At 33.0% G+C, this 20,185-nt stretch overlaps 1 protein-coding gene across 6 annotated transcripts in view; it reads left to right on the plus strand.

Moving 5' to 3' along the window:
- LOC149899008 (T-box transcription factor TBX2-like) overlaps window positions 1-20,185 on the plus strand; it is a 102,843-nt gene that overhangs the window by 63,907 nt on the left and 18,751 nt on the right. For 4 of the 6 annotated variants that reach the window (XM_090114197.1, XM_090114199.1, XM_090114196.1 and 1 more), the window contains exon 4: window positions 2,562-2,657. The exons of the other annotated variants lie outside the window; for them this stretch is intronic. In XM_090114197.1, coding sequence (XP_089970323.1) covers window positions 2,562-2,657 — 96 coding nt within the window. The remainder of the gene's footprint in view (window positions 1-2,561; window positions 2,658-20,185) is intronic. 6 annotated transcript variants of the gene reach the window in all.

The following is a 20,185-nucleotide window of genomic DNA, read 5'->3' on the forward strand; positions in this document are numbered from 1 at the left end:
ATTATTGAGATGATATCGATTGGTATAATTTAAACAGAAACTTAACTGCCAATTTCCATCCTCGAAATCGCATAGGTTAGAAATGTGCAGAGCTTTTTGATGTTAAAATTGTTTTAATTTTTAAATTTGAAAGAGAATGATATAAAAAATAATGTTTGATGAACGACTAATTTGTCTTTTGAAATAAGTTCGCAAAATAGATATAATTTATCGATCAATTGAAGTAGGCATGTAATCAAAAGTTATAAAAATCGTAACGATATTATATAAAATAGCTAGTGGGCATACAAACTGATATGTTAATCAAATGATTTGTCTATCAAACACATTACACCATTAGATATAAATCACCAATGTTCAACTCTCAATGTAACAAATTTCATATTGACATAACAACATAATACCTCAGTCCAGATTAATTGAATCAAATTATGGGTTCTTAAAAAATCAACAAGCGGTCGAGAGGCAAGAACGATAAATCATAGCGAAGGAAATGTTGACTCGAGGTTCGCGGTTATTAAAATAATTTAGCGCTCTGGCGATCGTCTGCTCTGTCGACAATGTTTGTTTTGTAGGCGAGAACTTTGCACAGCCCATAATTACCTTTATGTTTTTTTTTATTTTTACGATCAGGAGTGGCCGTTGGCCGTCTTTTGTGGTCTTTTGTTCGGTGTTGCTATAGTTTTGGGAGAATTGATTTTGTGCCTTCATTTGTTGCTGGTTTGTATTGTATGATTGGTGATGATTAATCTTAATGTATATTTATCATCAAGCAATGCTTAAAGATGTATGCAAAAAAGTATAGACTTCCAATGTTAAGTTAATTTATTAGTAAAATAGAGTTGAAGAGTTATAGAGCCATAATTAAATAAAATCGTTATCTGTAAATTTAAAGAAAATGCATCTATTTATGTTCAGTAAACATAAAATATTTAACCGGGTTTTCTTTCAAAATCTTAATGATAAAAGATTTTCTTGAAAAAGTAATTGAAATTTAAACACTATCTTTAACATTAAACAATACTTGAAAAAAAAAATGTGTGCGTGTACTAGGAGTACACACGTAAGAAGTGAAACTTCTTTATGACCTCATTTTTCAAAAAATAATTTACTATATGCATTATGCAACTTTACAGAAATACGTCGAATCACGCGTGGTAGGGATAAGAAAAAGATGGCGCGTAACGGAAAAATGTCACGCGTAACGAAAAAATGTTACACTAAATTTTTTCCAACTCCGATTAAGAAGTTTCACTTCAAAAAAAAACATTATTTTGTTAACTTCATAACCAAATGTTGGCAACCTCGTTGCTAGCCGCGGGCGCGGGCGCAGTGTGCCAGACACACATTATTTATAATTTTATCCATTCATCCTTCGATACTTGCTCGATTGTATCTTCATTTATTTTTGCTTTACTTTGTTTAGGGAGCTAGAGGCTTTGAAAAAAAAAGCAATAATTTATTTAATTTGTTTAAAAAAAATGGCAAAATTTAGCGAAAGCAGATGTAAAGAATACAGCATAATTTGAAATAAATAATAAATTTTTAAAATCATACCTACATCAATTTCTGAGTAATTTAATACGAAAATTTACTATAAGTTACACTTGTAAAAACAATTTTAATAATTCTATAAAACAACCTAATTATCTGTACTTATTACAAATTCTAAAGTGATGTATCATAACCCGATATTATTTGATAAAACTTATAAGACCCACCTATCATTACAGTATTTGTTTTCCAAATGTATTAGAGTCATAAGAGTCAATTACACATAATCATACAGTTTACACGCTAGTGCATACCTGTGTTATCTTAATGCTTACCTTTGTTCAACAAATCGAGGGCATTGTTATTTGTTCCATGCATGCCTGTTTTGGTTAATTATTAACGTAGGAACTTTCGTAATTTAGTAAATTAAAAAAAAAGTGCCGAGCACACGTATCAGAAGTGAAACTTCTTTGGCAAGATTCAAAGATATGACACGATATTGAAATTTAACTCTGAACGCGCTCAAAGAAGTTTCACTTCAAAAAATACGAAAATAATTGAAAATAAAGTTTCCAGTACAAACAAGAACGGATTTCTAAAAACGAATTAACATTAAAATAAATGAGTTCGAACAGTAAACAATGATATCATGCAAGTTTGATCATTGAATGGATTACGCATAAGCGAAAAAACTGTACGATAAGTTATAGCAGGCTCGTAAGAAGTCCAACGCTACCACCGTAGTAATTACCGACATGTGTTAATCACCGTACGTGGTTACTAATTATTGACTATTTACCGACATTCGAGTTCTTTCCTTCATAATTATTGCCGGTTCTCGATAAAAACTTACAAGATTGTGAAGCGATGTTAACTTTTACGAACTTGTTAGCAGAGATATTTGAACTAACCTTTTTGCTTGCATGATGCCTATAGCTTACAATGAAGTTACCGATAACAGAAAACGTAGTTTCTGTTCATCGCCTTTGACTCGAACATCCTTCATCTGTCGGCGTTTCCCGCCTTTTTTCTTGTCATACTAAAGTTCATTTTTCTCTCCTTCGTAGGAGCTCATCTATAGCCAAAGCCAACGGATGTTGTCAAAGTTGCTGTGGCCCAATCCATCACCTAGTGCGCCCAGAGACCCCCACTCAGATCATTTGGTTAGTAGACATTTCATTTTTTTAATCTGTCATTTTATTACACTTTTCATTCTTGACTACATCATTCTAGCACTCAACTAGCAGTCAAAAATGGCGGCAATTTATATTAAAACAGCAGTACCAATAGGTATTTATACAAGTTTCGAAATATGATTAATCTGATGAAAATTAAAAATAACCGTTAAAACGCGTATTCCTTCGAAACGCCCCTAACTAGTAACGGATCGTTTTTTGCTGACGAAAAAACTTTATGATCGAATCATAGAGCAGATGTTAATGATTCTATTATTTATGATCGAGCTTGTCTATTACCTTTTAGTTTTTTGATGCTCACCTACCAGTAACTCGATTCGTTTGTAAGTCAGTTCGAGCGTGAAATGTTTGTTTGTATTCCACACACTTTTTTCATGCGAAATATCATTTTATTCACGGAGTTTACAAGGGACTAATACTGGAGAGACATTGTTACTATGTCTTTATATAGCAGTTTTTATAATTATTATTTGGTTTTAAACAGACGTTAAACAACAATTATTTTCTTCTATTTCTAGAGCTTTTATGGGACAGCATAATTTTATTGGCCGTCGGGAAAGTTAGACTTGCATTTCCTTAAATTTACGTTTATTTCTTTCAAGTAACAATGCATTAAATAATCTATATACGATTATATACTTTGTAACATGTTCTCAATACCATAATACCACTATGATCGTTTTTTATAAAAGCTCTTTATTGAGTTAGAGGCAATTAAATCTCTGTTAATAAGGTATTATAGTTGACATTATACTTTTTATTCGACCGCGTATTAAATAAGATATAAATCAACATTAATCATTATCATATTATATCGGCTGCAAATGCAATTTCATTGTTAGCATTTAACAAGTAGGTATGATTTATAAATATGCAGTATAAATGGAAATTTTACATTACTACACGTTATTTTTATGCAATTATGTCTCTATAAATTCCAATATATTTTCTAATACATAGGTATTTACTATTAGATAAAGCATAATAAAGTTTATTTTTAAAATATTTTTTACATTTACTGTGGACTGGACTTTACAAAAAAAGAAATAATAACAAAGAGCTCGAAGTCAATACAAGACAGCCGGAGGCGCCAGCAATCATCACACCAAGGTGTCTGAACCTAATTATATGGTAGAAAAACACTTCTCAAACCCAAATATTTGTTAATCTCACTCCCACAAATAAATATAAACTTAAATTCGTAATAGTTAAAGTTTATAATCAAATGTCGCAGCGAGGCTTGTTTTGTAAATGATATAACGAAAAAAGGTCTCAAAGAATTGGCGTAAAAACGGGCTTAATTAGGATATGATTAGGGGTTTGTTCTTAACAAAACTAACAAGCGTTAGCCGATGATTATGGTAATAAATAGTTATACTGTCGTTAGGCAGCTGTCTATGGTTCCGTCTGTTTGTATAGTGGTCCCGTATTTTGACATATGTGTCGGATATTGATGTAATTATTTTTGGAGGTTCTGCTTTTAATAGTGTTGCGGATAGCAATTATTCTTAGAAATAAACCTTTGTTAAAGTTTAATTGTTTCATCAATATTGTTTGCGTTGTATTTATAAAGGAGAATAAGGTTTCAAAATGTGCTAACGACACATTATTATTCAAAAGTTTTTTATGAAAAAATTCAATTAAAAAAAAATTACTTAACATTCTTACACACCAACGCAGCCAGCGGTTCGAAATTCATCATCATAGCCAAATGAAGCAGCTCATTAAAATTAATTTAATAAAAATAACACTTTAATAAATGTGCGCAACAAAAAGCCTTGTTAATACGATATAAAAATAACCAGACCAGTTAATTATGGCGACTGGCGACATTTAAGAAATTTTCAAAGAATTATAGAAAGAATTGTCCAATGGACGCCTTTCGGACGAATGGTCAAGAAGGACATTATAAACGGATCTACATAATATGGTTTCCAATGACTAATTATATTAGCTGTAGGCTTCATGGCTTTGTAACGAGAGCGAAAGAGACAGCTGTTACACGTGTGGGAAATCTATTTGTAAAGTATGGAATTTAAAGTTAATGCTTGGCAAGGAGAAACGAAAGTTCTGTTTTTAATTTTGTTACGGATAGTCGTGCGTTTTAACGTTTAAAATGAAATTGTGATTAGGAAATCGGATACATGAAATTGTTGATTTACATAAAGCTTATGAATGTAAAAAAACCAAACCTCAAATAAGTAGCCATAATGTCATATTGTTTTTTTATTAATAATTACTTGCCATTATTAACTTTTGTAGAAATTGAACGTGAATAAAATACGTTCATAAATATAAGTATAATTTCTTTCAGTAATCTAATAAAATTATAATTTATGTGCCTATTAAATTTTAAAGTAAAAGCTCATATACAACTACTTTAGTTCCACATCCACACAACAGATGTCGCTAGCACACACGTACAAAAGGCATCATTGATTGGTATCTAATTATTTTAAAAACAAGTGGCCCAATAGATAACCGCGTATCGTAGGCAATCAATTACAACCCCGTAAACTCCCCTATCCACGAGGGATATAATATACTTCATAGTACTTCATGTTGGTACGAAATTTTAATAACAAGCTTTTTGTTTTTATTCAAATGATTACTGAAAATGTGAAGAGGCCTTGTTATTGGTATGCTATCTGTACTGAAAATGTTTTGTGCAGATAGATTGGATACAATCACTTAACCGTTGTTTGTTATAAAAGAGAAGATCCTAATATCATCAATTGTTTAGTTTAAAAATAAGCAGCACGACCAAGCTATTTTTTTAAAGGCACCCGCCATCTTTCAGACTTTATTTTCTTTTATGTTCATTATGTGCATAACGAATATGTACGTAATAAATAATGTAAGTCCAAGCTTAGATTTACATACCTAATGTTTCAAATATAATAATTTATTGCGATTTCGCTGTAGACAACCGTATTTTAAATCATCAGGATATCACAGCCCTACTGCTTCTATTCTCTTTACAAATAACTCTACCATATTAGCCACATTAGCATACCATCAACTTACACCACACCACAAAAACAACAATATCCAGAAAGCGTTTAACGTGCCGATTCAAAATCAATTCCTACATGCAAAACAAAAACGGTATTAACACAACAAAAATAAATTTTTGTTACGACGTATCAGCCATAAATGCTACAAGTAATGTCGTCGTAAAAATGCTGTCTGCGCATAAAATGTACAACACGTTTAGTGCAAGACTATCGTTTCTACATAAATGGTATCATCTCACGAGACCGATTACCAACTAGACCAGCGTTTCCCAACCTGGGGTCCGCGGACTCCTAGCGGTTCTGCATATCCCAGGGGGTCCGCAGACAAAGCAAGAAAATTACGAAAGCCTTAGTGACCAGACTATTCTGGAGGCCGGACTTGTATTTTTCAGTTTTAAGATGGATCTGTCAAGTGATGGGTGGCTAAGCTATTTCATACAAAAACACTGCAAGAAATCAATCAATTTTTAAAATAACAAGATTGTCGTAAACGAATAAGATTTTTTGGGGGTCCGCGGATCATGTTAAGGTGGCACTAGAGGTCCGCGGATCATGGTAAGGTGGCGCTAGGGGTCCGCCTTTGGAAAAGGTTGGGAAAGGCTGAACTAGACCTTGATGCTTGGATCCCAGACGTGTAAGTTGGTTAATTAATTTGCCTCTAATCTGTGGGGCGCTTGTTTTAGTTCGTGTGATCTTTGGATAATGGCGGTAATGGGAAAATGCGATTATAATAGTTAGTCGTTAGAGGTGTTAGGTTTTTAATTACATATATTTATTATAAGTTATATAGACAGCTTTAAATAATTTGAAAGGAGTTGAGCTTTTTTCAGATTGCGTTTAAAGATAAAAATAAATTTGTATGTTTAATTACAATTTATGTATTATGATTTATAATGTCAACTGCTTAGGTACATACTTTTTCGCTTTATTTTTTATATATTTCGACCTTGTGAATTTAACTTCATAAGGCCTTGGGAGTATAGTATGGCTAAAATGCAGGAGAATGTCATGAAATTTTATTATTTATAAGATCCACGAAAATTATAATAAAAGAAATACAATTTAAAGCAAGGAGAAAATAATACAAAAACCATTTTTAACCACTATCTATAGAATTAAAAAACATAGCAACTCATAAGTTTACTCATGTAGCTCAAAAGTTAAAATAGAACATTTTCCAAGTAAACAAACGATCCCTAGAACATTTTTTCCGTCAAGTCGTTGAATTGGCATACCTACCTTTATTACTTATGTATTCGCGGAAACATTAGCACATAATGGCCAGTTGAATCTAATTGATACGTAGCAATGCGTAAAATGATAGTTCATGTTGGCAAATATTGAATGTATCTCGACTTAACTCCAATGATATGTAATTAAAACATGAGATGACATTTTGCTGTACAATTTGTATAGTACAATGTGTGGTGAACGGTTTCGATACTGAAGATAAATTAATGTTACTCAATTGTAGGTAAAAAAGCTTTCGTTCTGTGAATTTTTATTTATATTGAATTTCCTTTAGGGCTGATTTTTCAATCCTTGGTTAAAACTTATTCATCGAATAACGTATTAAACTACCATTTCAAAAATATATTCTAATTGTCCGTATTTGACAGTTTACAGGTGACATTTTAAAATGTTCGTGTAATACTTTATTGGACGGATAAATTTTAACCAAGGATTGAAAAATCCTCCCTTAAAAATATAAAAAATCTGTTCAATAGAACAGTGAAAAATACATATAACATCGAATGCATTTAGCAAGATATTTGTATGAAAGTGTAGCAGTCAGCCTCTTGATGGCAGAGACTCTTCGCTCTCAACTTTAAAGGCTGAAAGGCCCGCGCCGTGAAGGGGACACGTCGCGATTATTAAGTTTTCCGACTTACAAGATGCATTATAAATCCGGATACAATTATCCGACTGCCATCGAATTAATAGAGATTTACTCACAAACAAAACCGCCTCGCCACTTCTGCGCTGAATAAAGGTATAAAACTATAAAAACCCTTTTAACGGATCGTTGAGAGCATCATCACTCAAGTATAAAATCACCGGTACATTAAGAGGCGAAAATCAAAAGAACCGTGCGTTGAAACTATCCGTTGGATGGAAAAGGCCTTTTATTGTGGTCGGGTATAGTTTTGATGTTTCTTCTAATTGCGGGTGGCGGCGCCACTGTCTTTATGAAATTCTGCTCCACATTTTAATGTGTTTTAATACTAATGGAATTAGACGCGTAGAGAGCGTTTCATACGGAACCTTTGTGGAAACTGTGTGTATCTTTCTCACGTTGTAATTATCGTTTTTCTCTCTAAAAGCGTTTTATAACGGTCTACTTTTGAAGTGTTGTTATGAAGTGACTTTACCATGTAGTACTTTCGATGTTTCAAAGATCATAAGGCTTTTAACAATAATCAAGCGCAGATCTTTTAGCGCTAAATGTCGAGTGAAAACTTTTGTGCTATTGCGTCTTTGATAGTTTTTGTAGTGGCAGGGAACGTGATATTCACTATAAATAATAACAAAAATAATGTTGAACGATTCTAAATGTTTTTTCATTCTTCATTTGATGTGCTGTTCGATGTACTAAGATTGACGTTCGACTGTTTTACTTTATTTTAAATCTATAGGCTTATAAGGGAAATAGAGACACATAGGTATTAGCTGCCAAAATGATCGTCAAAACCAATATATGCCCAATATACTTAGGTCAATTATAACATTTGATTCCAATTGAATGTAATTAATAACAGCTAATCTGCTTTCAAATACTAAGTTACTATAGTAAATATATCATATCATTAATCCTATTTTTAAACCCGTCATAAAGACCTATCTACACATAGGTAGATATCCATTCTATAAAATCAAACAAGAAAACACCATAATAGAATCGAGACGATAAATACAAAGTAGAATGTATATAAAGCGCGTCAAAAGCAGCTATCAGATGATTGACAAGTATGGTGTGGTTTGAATGGAAATCACCTCATACCGGTATTGGTATAAAATTATACGGGTAACGCCACCTGTCGGTGGTCGGGCGCAGCTTTATAGGGAGAATGTCGATTTGAAATATTTTATATAAGATATTTTGATTTTTGGTGGTAAAAAAATGAATGCTAAACAATGTGGTGTATCTAATTCTAAAAATATTGGTTAGTGGTAGTTTTAAAAATCCGTTGTTATCAAAACTCTACTACATCGATAATTTGCATAATTTAATCACCTGAGTGATCTTTTTTTTTAATGCAAAGCCTGAATCATAATTGAACAAAAGGGCATTATTTAAATATTTAATAGAACTAAACAACGATTTAGTTTTAGTTTTAAGAATTAAAAAACAATAACTTAAAGTTCGAGAAGAAGCTCTGCAGACAAATCATCCATCGTTTTCCCAATGGAAACAGAACAGAAAACACCAGATTAAAACAGCAATACTGCAATATTTCCTCTAAACTGCATCCAAAACATTCGACGATCAAGGCAGCAGTATTTGCTCAGCAAACATTAACACTTATGCCTTTAAATGGCCGACACGATCATATTTCATCGCGCTTTTTCATTCCGAATCTTTGTTTGCATCATTTAGTGTGAAAAATTGTTTCGAGAATGTTGGTTTTAAGTGAATTTGTTCAAGTGTTATTTGGTTTGTTTGTACTCGTAAATAATCATCAGTCATAAACAATTACGCTTTTTTTTTAATTATCTTGACATTGATAAATGCTTTTAACTTGCAAGTTAGTTTACCTCAGGGAAAAAGATATTGATTTAAATATGAAAAAGCAGCAAAAAGGTAATTTGTTCGTGGTTGGAATTTACATATCTAGTCAACGATAAGTTTTGCTTCGTGTTAAATATGTATGAATCAATTAATATATCTATTTGAGCTAAATATTCCACAGTAGCTTCTGCTTATAAATAACCCATACAATGTATGTAACGTTTTTATAGTAATGGGACATTTATTATTTTAGAGATAGAAATCGAAAGCGTTTTATTTGCCACCATGTTAAAAAATATAAATATTTAATCTAATACACAGAACAGAAACAAAAAAATATCAATTTTCTTTTGATGTGATGTTTTCTCTTAGATAGTTTCTAAAATTTAAATACAAAGGGTTATTAAATTCATAGTGAAAGGTACAAAAGGATTTTTATACAAGTAGCTTATATGAAATAACCTTCAAAAAGGTTTAAGGTCTACCACAAAGATCGTCTTAGCATCTATACATATATACCTACATTCCAAGCCTAAGAAGATCACAGAAGTATTAAACCTTTACACTCATGTAATGAGAACATTGTAATATTATTATAATGAATACTTTTTTGTTACGTATCTATTAAAATAATCGTATCGACATTAGTTATACAGAGTTTAGATTACCAAAGCAGAAAGAAGCTTTAACGTTAAGTTAAATCTTTAGATAACTATTGGTCCTTTGTAGACACAATATTTCTACTTAATTTTGTTCGTTCAACGCTCCACTAATTTATAAATAATTAGATACATCACTAAATAGACAACTTTTAATTTTTCTAAGCATGTAATTCGGTCGCAAATTTTCCTCTAACAATTGAATCTTCAACGCTCCAGTTGAATCTAAATCTCTATTGTCTACCCATAGACTGGTGGCCCTTCGAATATTATACACGCACAATGCACATCGATCTACCAAATTGTCATCAATTCTTTAATTTTCTTCAGTAGGTATTCTTATATTCAACTCTACAGTAATAGATATCTCTTGACACATTATTATTCCTTTATTATAAAACTGTCTGCCAATTCTCTAACATTTGAATCATCGCTCCAGTAATCTCCATCTCTATACCCATAGACAAGTGGTCCTTCGAATACAGACGTAACTCGATCCAAAGCCAACAGAGAGTACGCGGCACCTGTGTCGGCGCACTTGAAAGCGGCGTCCTTTGTGCGCAGGCGCTGCAAGCAAATATTTATTTTAATTTACTGCCCGCCGATAGCTCGTTAATCGCTAATGGATTTGCTCCCGCGATTTTAAGCTGAGCTCAGACTAGTGGGCTTTAGTCTTTGGTACCTAGGTGAAGTAGGGTGGCTAGAAATGTCTAGATGTCTTTGGTACTAAGCTTTAACTATTAGGGACCTCTGGAAAAAATAGTTTTATAGAACGGGCAAGAAGAAAAAGTATTTTTATGGAACTGGCAATACGGTAGTCACGGTATTGCTTATTTTATGTATGCGTATATAGACCTTTTACGTCTTAAGAGGAAATAGAATAGATGGACTCTTTAATTTAGAATACTTGAGAAATGAGAACTAAGCTAAAATAAAATTATTCTCAGTTATGACGTTTATAACTAGAAAAGAAAGGCCTTGTCCAAGTAAAGGGGAGTTAATAAAAATAGAATAAGATATTTAAAATTGTTTGTGAATACAGCCTAATGGTAAATCTCATTCAATTTGTTTCGGAGTGATTAATATTACTAGGCATTTATATATTTTTTATCACAGGCTATTGCTTTTATGGTTGTAATTTTACTGTAACAAGCCTAATTGGTTTTATGTCTGCTAATAACTATTCTGTCTTCTAATAACTATTAAAATATTTTATACGATAGTTTTTTTTAATGTACTTGCAAATATTTTAATTGACTTAGCCTTTATTCACTTCATCAATAGAGTTGAATTTTCAACATTATTTTTCGAGGTTTATCTACAAACAGTTTTAAAAATAGCCTTGTTTGTCAATCTACAGACCACAGAATAATGTAATGATTTAAATTAAATAAGGGGACAGGGAGTTCCAGGAATAAACTTTAACCCTGTAGAACAATTTAAATGAGCAGTTCAAAGTCAGAGCTATATTTAAAGTTTATCTAAAGTATAGATACAATACAGAGACGGAAATGAAAATACCTGTGACAAGGACTTACAACTCCAAAATAGAGATATCGAGATAACGATTACAACTCCAAAATAGAGATATCGAGATAACGATTACAACTCCAAAATAGAGATATCGAAATAGAGATACCACTAAATTACTTATACATACCTATTTTATACAAATAACACCTATTTTCTATATCTTTTTTATACACACATATAGGTTCCATGTTCAAAGCAATCGTCCTAAAAAGTCATCATCAGAAGCGACCTCATCAATTTCCAATCCACGGCTATTACGTACACTTGACCAAATATATCCCACTGTGAAATCAAAGCTACCAATTATGGAACAACGGAAGCAGATAACCCCGCATCGTATAGGCAATGATTCCCAATATTTGTCCAAGCTTTTTGTACTAAAAAGCACATTATGGTACCCTTTTGTTGACACTGCTAAGGCGGTTTGCGTGTCGACAGCCAACACAAATATTGTGTCGGCGGCTCCTATGACTCGTAATCTGGTTTAAAACCTTTTCAGTTTTTATTGTTCTTGTGGTAAATATATATGGGAAGCTTTTATCTTGCAATTGGAGTGTTTAAGATCACGCGCGTCACTTCAACGTTGTAGTCTGTAGATCGATGAATCATATCAACCGATCAACGACCATAATTGTTTTTTTTATTTTGTTTGCAATTTTATCTATAGCTTTTAAGTGTTCAGCAAATCAATATTGCTGATGTTATTTTGTAGTAGCGTAATTAAGTTTTCGTTACCTGCGTCGCATAGAAATAAAAATAGTAAAAAATGAATATGTAGAACCTGAATATTCCTTACTAGAAAGTTGGCATATTTTCGGAATTCTACAAAATTCTTTAGAGGTTTCTCTGAAACTTTATACTTATTCAAAATATGATTTTTACTAAACTATATTCAGGCCGCGGTTGTAAATTACATTTATTTTATTCTTGAATTAGGTTTGCGTCTAAATTTATAACAAAATTTACTTTACGTATCCTTATTTTAAGCAGGCATATGAAACATCATGCTCATGGTGCCTGCCGCAATGCAGCTTGAAAATGAATATTTTTCTGAATTTAATATGAAAATGGTATCATTTTTTCGGTTTACAATTTACATTAGGATGATAGAGTTGTTTTAATATTGCTATTTTTCAAATTCAATATTAAAAAAAAAAATATAGGTAGGTTCAAGTTCAAGATTGCACACTTATAAAAAGAATCGTTAGTTTTAATTTCAGTTACCTTGAATGTGAACTTGAAGCTGTATTTAAAATTAATAATTCATCATCTCAGACTTAAGACCATTGAATCAATCAGCTGTTTATGACCCATTTATTTGAACAATTCCAATAAAGATAGCATGCAGTCTAAGCGCCCAAGACTTGCCGAATCTGCGCGTCTTACCTTCATCGAATTCTCAATATATGCAATAAAAAAATTCTTTAGAATCGAATCACGTTCCGATGCCGTTCCGCGAATTAAAATCACAAAAAGCGAGAAAAGGACAGCTGCAGCCTCCGCGGGAGAGAACGAGCGACATAATATGCAACATCGCCGCATCCACGCCCCTATAGGAATAAAATTCAAAATAAGATTTCAAAGGAAGTAAAAGGAAAAACAAACAGTCGCGGCGGCTTTCTCTAGTTCGTTAGAGCGAGACACGTATAGTTCCGTTGACTCCGCATGTATTGGTTAGTTGATATGACTTATGGCGCGTATGTTTGCCGCGCGAATTAGCCATTTGGCGCGAATGTATGGGGCGACGCCCGGCGATGCATAGGAACGCAACGGCAATCGAATGAGCGATATACGATTAATTATATCGTATATGAGTATTAAAGTCACGTATTTTTTCTTTAATACACTGCCAAGAGCCTGTAAAAGCACGATGAAACGAGGCTCGAGGATGCTCACCCGTATGATATCTCATTAAATATTTTAAAATATATTTCAATATAATAAAGGCATTTATTATGAGAAAAACGCGTTATGCGGCCATAACGTATATTCAAGTTGATTGATCGAGATGCACTCAACGCCATCTAGAGGTGAATAGCGCAAACTACGCAGCATTAACGTGTGTAATCAATGCAATTTAAAACGAGTGGAATTCTTTAAATATCGAATCTTAGTAAATAAATTTTTATACATAGTACATTATCATAAATAGAAACTTCATTCGATGCTCAATTATTTACACGTGACAAGCTCCAATCGAGAATATTTTATGCAACGTCACGAATCGATAATTATTTTCACGCGGCGAATTGTACGATAAATGCCTAATGTCTCTATTCACACGCAACATTTACCAATTAAACTAATATCTGTGACCGTGACGAAACGAACAATGGAATGTGGCGCCATCTCTTAACTGTGGAAATTAACTGCTAGTGAAGTGCCTTTTAACCATCGAAATATCGATGCTTTGATAAATTAAAAAATTGCATTTTTTAAATAGGTATGTTATTCTCTTCCTTTTTTTGTATTTTTTGTTTGAATTTGTTTGTTTTTTTTAAATAATAAGGTGAAATAATGGAAACAAAATTTGAAAACGCAGTCACAACCAAATGTGATGATTTAAAAAGAATTATGAAATGACACAAGTGTGTTGCTACTTGCTAAATCCCTACATTAAAAAGAGGGCAAGTACCTAGCCCTTTGAAGGCGAAAGCAGACCCTGACGCAGGGCTCTCAACATAAAGAGGCCATTTTAGTAGTTCACAAACTGGGAGGTGCACAAACTAAAATTTATCGTGCGATTAGATTTAGGTATTTTATATTATGGGTAGGTATAAATATGCGTATAAATATATTATGGTAACACGCCTAAGAAAACAGTTTTACGATGAAAAAATATTTTATGACAAAATATTTCACATCAAAACCAGCATGCGTAAGAACACAACTGTGTTATTAATAACTATTAATAAGAGACAAATAAAGACGTATTCACATTCAAAAGAAATATTAAAAAGAAAGTTGCATTGAAAACAATTACGCATAACAATATATCTATTACTGAATCTAAATCTATAGAGACTCTCCTTTCTATTACTGAATCTAACAACCTACATCCTCTCTCCTTAAAACCTACTCACTCCATTCCAAACTGTTCTCCTTCTCTCCTCGACCTAATCTTTGTCTCCTCTCCTAACCTCGTCCTAAAATATGGTCAGTATGATGCTAGTGCATTCTCTCATCACGACCTTATTTTCCTCTGTTACAATTTGCGATCTCCCAAACCTAAACCCAAACTCGTGATGCGACGCAATTTTGCTGGGATAGACATCGAAAGTCTTCACCGTGATGCCGGTAAGATTGACTGGTCTGTTATATTATCTGCCGATACAATGGACTCGAAAGTTGATTTGTTTACTTCACTTCTGACTCAGCTATACGACCAACACGCACCCCTCAGACCAGTCAAACTTAAACATTTACCTGCTCCCTGGCTCACGGATGACCTCAAGTCACTGTTAAATTTAAAAGCGAAAGCTAAAGCCAAACTTAAGTCGAACAACAATGACTTGAACAGGGAAAAGTATGTCAAGATTCGGAATCGTTGCAATACATGTTGTAGAGATGCACAACGACGCCATATTCACTCATCTGTCGAGAACGGCGACTCCAGTAAAATCTGGAAATTCCTAAAATCCATAGGAATTGGTAATAAACCTAGTAACCCCCTTCCTGATAACATTAATATAGATCTTCTAAATCAGCATTTCACCGCTTCTTCTCCTATTTTAGATAATAACACAAAATCAAACTCTCTCCAATATATTTCTTCTTTACCAATTCCTGATTTCCCCCCGTTCCATCTGAGCCAATTCGCTAATGGTGATGTTAAGAAGAGCATAATGTCAGTATCGTCTAATGCAGTCGGTAGTGACGGCATTAGTCGTAACATGATCATCCCTATCCTTGACCTCATCATTCCTATCGTAACTCATATTTTAAACTTTTCCATCTCCTCGGGTACTTTTCCCTCTGCTTGGAAAAGTGCTCAGGTTATTCCTCTCCCTAAAAAGTCCAAACCCTCCTCCCACAGTGATTTTCGACCAATTTCTATTTTACCGTTCCTGTCAAAAGTTCTTGAAAAATTAGTGCATCAACAATTCAGTATTTTCCTTAACAGACATAATTTATTCAATCCTTTCCAATCCGGTTTCCGTCCTGGTCATGGGACGACTACTGCTCTCACCAAAATCACCGATGACATTAGACTTGGCATGGACAACAAACAACTCACCGTACTTACGCTACTTGACTTCAGCAATGCTTTTGGCTCTGTTGACTTCGAGTTACTGCTGGGTTTGCTACGTTCACTTAACTTATCGCCATTAGCGTGTGATTGGTTTCGTAGTTATTTATACGGGCGCCGGCAGCGAATTGCACTCGATGACATTTCATCGTCCTGGCGCAATATCAATGCCGGCGTGCCTCAAGGTTGCGTCTTGTCCCCTCTTCTCTTTGCAATTTTCATTAATACTTTAACTCACTCTTTAACTTCTCTCTACCACATGTATGCCGACGATGTCCAGATCTACACCCAAGCGACTCTGGAAGACTTGCCCAAAGCAATCAGCAAGGTCAACAATGATTTGTCGACCATTGTAAACTGGAGCAAGAGTTTTGGTCTATTACTCAACCCATCAAAAACTCAGACAATCATTATCGGCAGCGCGTCATTTCTCTCAAGGATTGATTGGGCAACTCTTCCGGAAGTTTTGTTGGACGGCATACAGATTGGATATAGTACCCACGTTAAAAACTTGGGTATTTTTATCGATCAGACCCTGTCGTGGGATGTCCATGTGAAGGAAGTTAGTAGGAAGATGTTTGCTTCTGCTGGCTCACTTCGGCGCCTGCGCAACTTTCTGCCTATCCCAACCAAAATAATGCTAGCTCATTCCCTTCTCCTATCCCACCTTGATTACGCCGACACCTCTTTCCTTGATCTTTCGGAAGTCCAGTTGAATAGACTTGAACGCCTTCAAAATTTTTGCATTCGTTTCATCTTTGGTTTGCGCAAGTTCGACCATGTGTCGGACTATCGCAAAAAGCTCAACTGGCTTCCCATCCGCTTCCGCCGCAACTCCCATATCCTACATCTTCTTTTCTCCATCCTCTTTGATCCTAGAACTCCTCACTATCTCAAAGATCAGTTTGATTTTTTCACTTCTCCCTTCCCACGTTCTTCCAAAACTCTTCTTCTGAGTGTCCCTGTCTCGAAGACCAAATTTTATGGTAATTCCTTTGCAGTTCGTGCAGCCAAACTTTGGAATGAACTCCCACTAGAAGTGCGTCAGGCACAAACCTTAAGAAGTTTTAAGCACCTACTTAAGTTACATTATCTCTCTCTTACCTAGCTTATTTCACTCTTCTTTATTGTTATCGTATCTTCTTTCCTATCCTTATTTTGTTATATATTATTATATTTATTCATTGTATATGATATATTAATTTTATTTTGTTCATTTACGCCTTATTTTTTGCTCACCCACCTCAATCAAAATCTCTCCTTACGCATATACATACGGTAGCCTGGAAGAGATCGCTACCTAGCGATAAGGCCGCCGTTTGTACATGCCTTTCTCTATTTTATGTTCTTTCTGTATTTGTACTTTCTGATGTGTGTGCAATAAAGTATAAAATAAATAAATAAATAAATATATCAATACACGATTGTACCTCACGCCCTCCTCGATTAAATACAACAAACTCTATCGTACATTCGAACTGATAAATAAAAACCATCGACAGACCACCGTGCATCCCGATTAACATATTAATACGATGTCCAGCCGTAAAATAAAGAAATTGGACGGCAGATAAAAGGTCTGTAATTAAGAGAAACGCACACTCGTATTATAATTTCCCGTGTTATCGTCTATCAAATGGCCCTGTCTAGCCGCTTCGTTAGATCAATTCTTATGTTTTATAACGTTATTCTATATAATATTAGTTATATTGTAAGTAACTTATTCGTTTTTAAACTATTTTTTTAACTTGTTGATGATTTGTGTTTTATGGTATAGTCACTCTTTTTGTTTTTGATGATCATTTATTTTGTGTTGAGTCAAAATATTTTTTGCACTGTAAAATTTACAATAGAAAATCTATACGCTAAAGTGAAGATATAGGTATAAATTAGTGCCTTACTTAAGCTTTCCAACTTTAGTTAAGCAACTAATTTCTATGTGCCCCTCGATCATAAATAAAATACAATAAAAAAATTCTACTTAGCCGGGCATACACAGAAAAACAAAAACGACCAGTGAAAAGGTGTCAAATAAACATTCCCCTTTATTATTATTAATTAAAAATAAATAAATAGATAAATTACTACAAAATTTAGTCAGTCAAAATATACAAATTTATTACAATTTACTGCGAAACATTTAAATATCTCAGTGTATTTTAAATAACATTTCACATTTCGCTTCATTAAACTCAAACGTTTTTACTCTTACCGGATTATAGCTTACACCATCTTAACGCGTGATTTAATCATTAATATTGATAATTAGAGTGCAAACCATTAATCTTCCTTATGCTTCTGTAATTAATTCTTACGTAGGTATTTGTTACTGTACTTAAGATGCACTGTGGTTATTGAAAGCTTGAAGTTATATAAGAAAATGAATAAACTACACCATCATAATATGCTCATACTAGCTTTCCGTCCGCGGCTTCGCCCGTGTTTTCAAAGAAAAACCCGCAAAGTTCCCCTTCCGGTGGGATTTTCGGGATAAAACCTATCCTATGTTATAAGTTATTATGCTGTAACAGAGAAAGTATTATCACGTATTATTTTATGAAACTTAATTTACATATTATAATATTATATGTATTGAAAAAAATAAAGTATTTATGACTATAATTAATTATATAGAATAATCATTTCTTAACTATTTTTTACGAGATTTCCTTCAGCTATGAATTAATTGACGTTAAGTGGTTAAATAGTAACGCGCCCGCACGTTCAGATTTCATCGAATTAGTTTTAATTGCTTTTAATGTGGACAACAATCAGTTCCTTCCTAATTACTTAGTACGAGGTTAGGAATAAATAAATTAACTTCTTGGATGTCACGAAGCAATTTAAGGAATCTATTTTATAGTTCATCTAAAGGAGAAATTTATTGCTTAGGTAATCCATTTTTATAATGAAGAATCAAAGTTATATTCTTGAAAGAAAATTTAAAATTTTGATATAATTATGTAAGTTATTTGTTTATTTTACTTTAATATGTAGGTATATTACTTTAATTTTTTTTATTGCGTTTAAATTAACTGACTCACTCTACAATCTACATATTTGAATAGATATATACAATTACCTAATGGTTAGTAATATTAGGATAAAAAAACTACAATAAAAATGTTAGATATACAAATATAAAATAAAGAATAACTAGGTAATAGTTGGTAAGATCTGAGATACGAATTTTATAAGCCGTAATAAAGGCCCTTAAATGCAGGTATATCTGCACACCTGCTAACTTTTTTATTATATTTGTACAGACGGCTGAGTGGTTATATAAACATAAATAAGAGAAAAAATCAATTAGACTAATAATTTTTCATACAAACACAAATATTTACGTATTCGAAAATATTACTGCATAATATTTACACAAATAATTTCGACAATTCGTTTACACCTGGAATAATTTAAATATTTCGTTGAATATTTTCTTACAATATTATTCACCGCCATATTATGTTCGTTATATTAAATTGTAGGTACTTACTTATAATATGAATAAAGTTAAAATATCATAAAATGGAAATCCTTAGAGAAGTAATATTTTATTGTGTCTTATTTAAATTCCAAACAAAAATGAACTGTTTAAGGCATTTCTTCATTTGGCTTTACAAAAATTAACACATAGAGACCATAAACCACTCTGCATACATACTCTATATAGAGTCCAAACAGATGAAAACCTTGAAAATTGATTTACAAAGCACATATCACTTAAGGTTGCGCCTAGGAATCTTAATCACGGTTTTGCATACAAATAGATATTGTACCGGCAACCACAATGGATGCACTTATCTAGATTATTCCTTAGCAGAATTACAATGTGCATGTGTGACTTACCTGTCTTCATTAGGAGCCATGTAAATGATTGAATACATAATATTCTTGAGAACGCAGCAGCTCTAGACTCTACATATTTATAAAGAAAAGGTAGAGACGAATTAAGCGCATAGAAACTATGCAATACCCATGTGCTCTACAACTCTAGAATATAGAGCATATAATATTCTAAAAGACAAAATATGTTTTCCAGTGATAGAGAGCATTAATAATAACAAACATAGATATCTTAAGGACTAAATAATAATGCATCAACACAAATGTAGAGTCATATTGTAATATTTTTTTACAAGTTTTACAAATGACAAATAAGTAACTTGTAAACGTTAGTAATGTAAATTACTTGCATTTCATTACACTTTTTCTTGTCCTAAACATTATTAATTCATAACCCTGAAAGAAAAATTCGTCGCTTCCGCATTAAAAACTAAAATGATGCAAGTATCATTGCTACTTAT

This window comes from Colias eurytheme, chromosome 21 (genome assembly GCF_061535395.1).
Source record: "Colias eurytheme isolate Ceu_HAF_F1 chromosome 21, ilColEury1 Martin Lab GWU primary, whole genome shotgun sequence".
NCBI classification, from domain to species: Eukaryota; Metazoa; Arthropoda; class Insecta; order Lepidoptera; family Pieridae; genus Colias; species Colias eurytheme.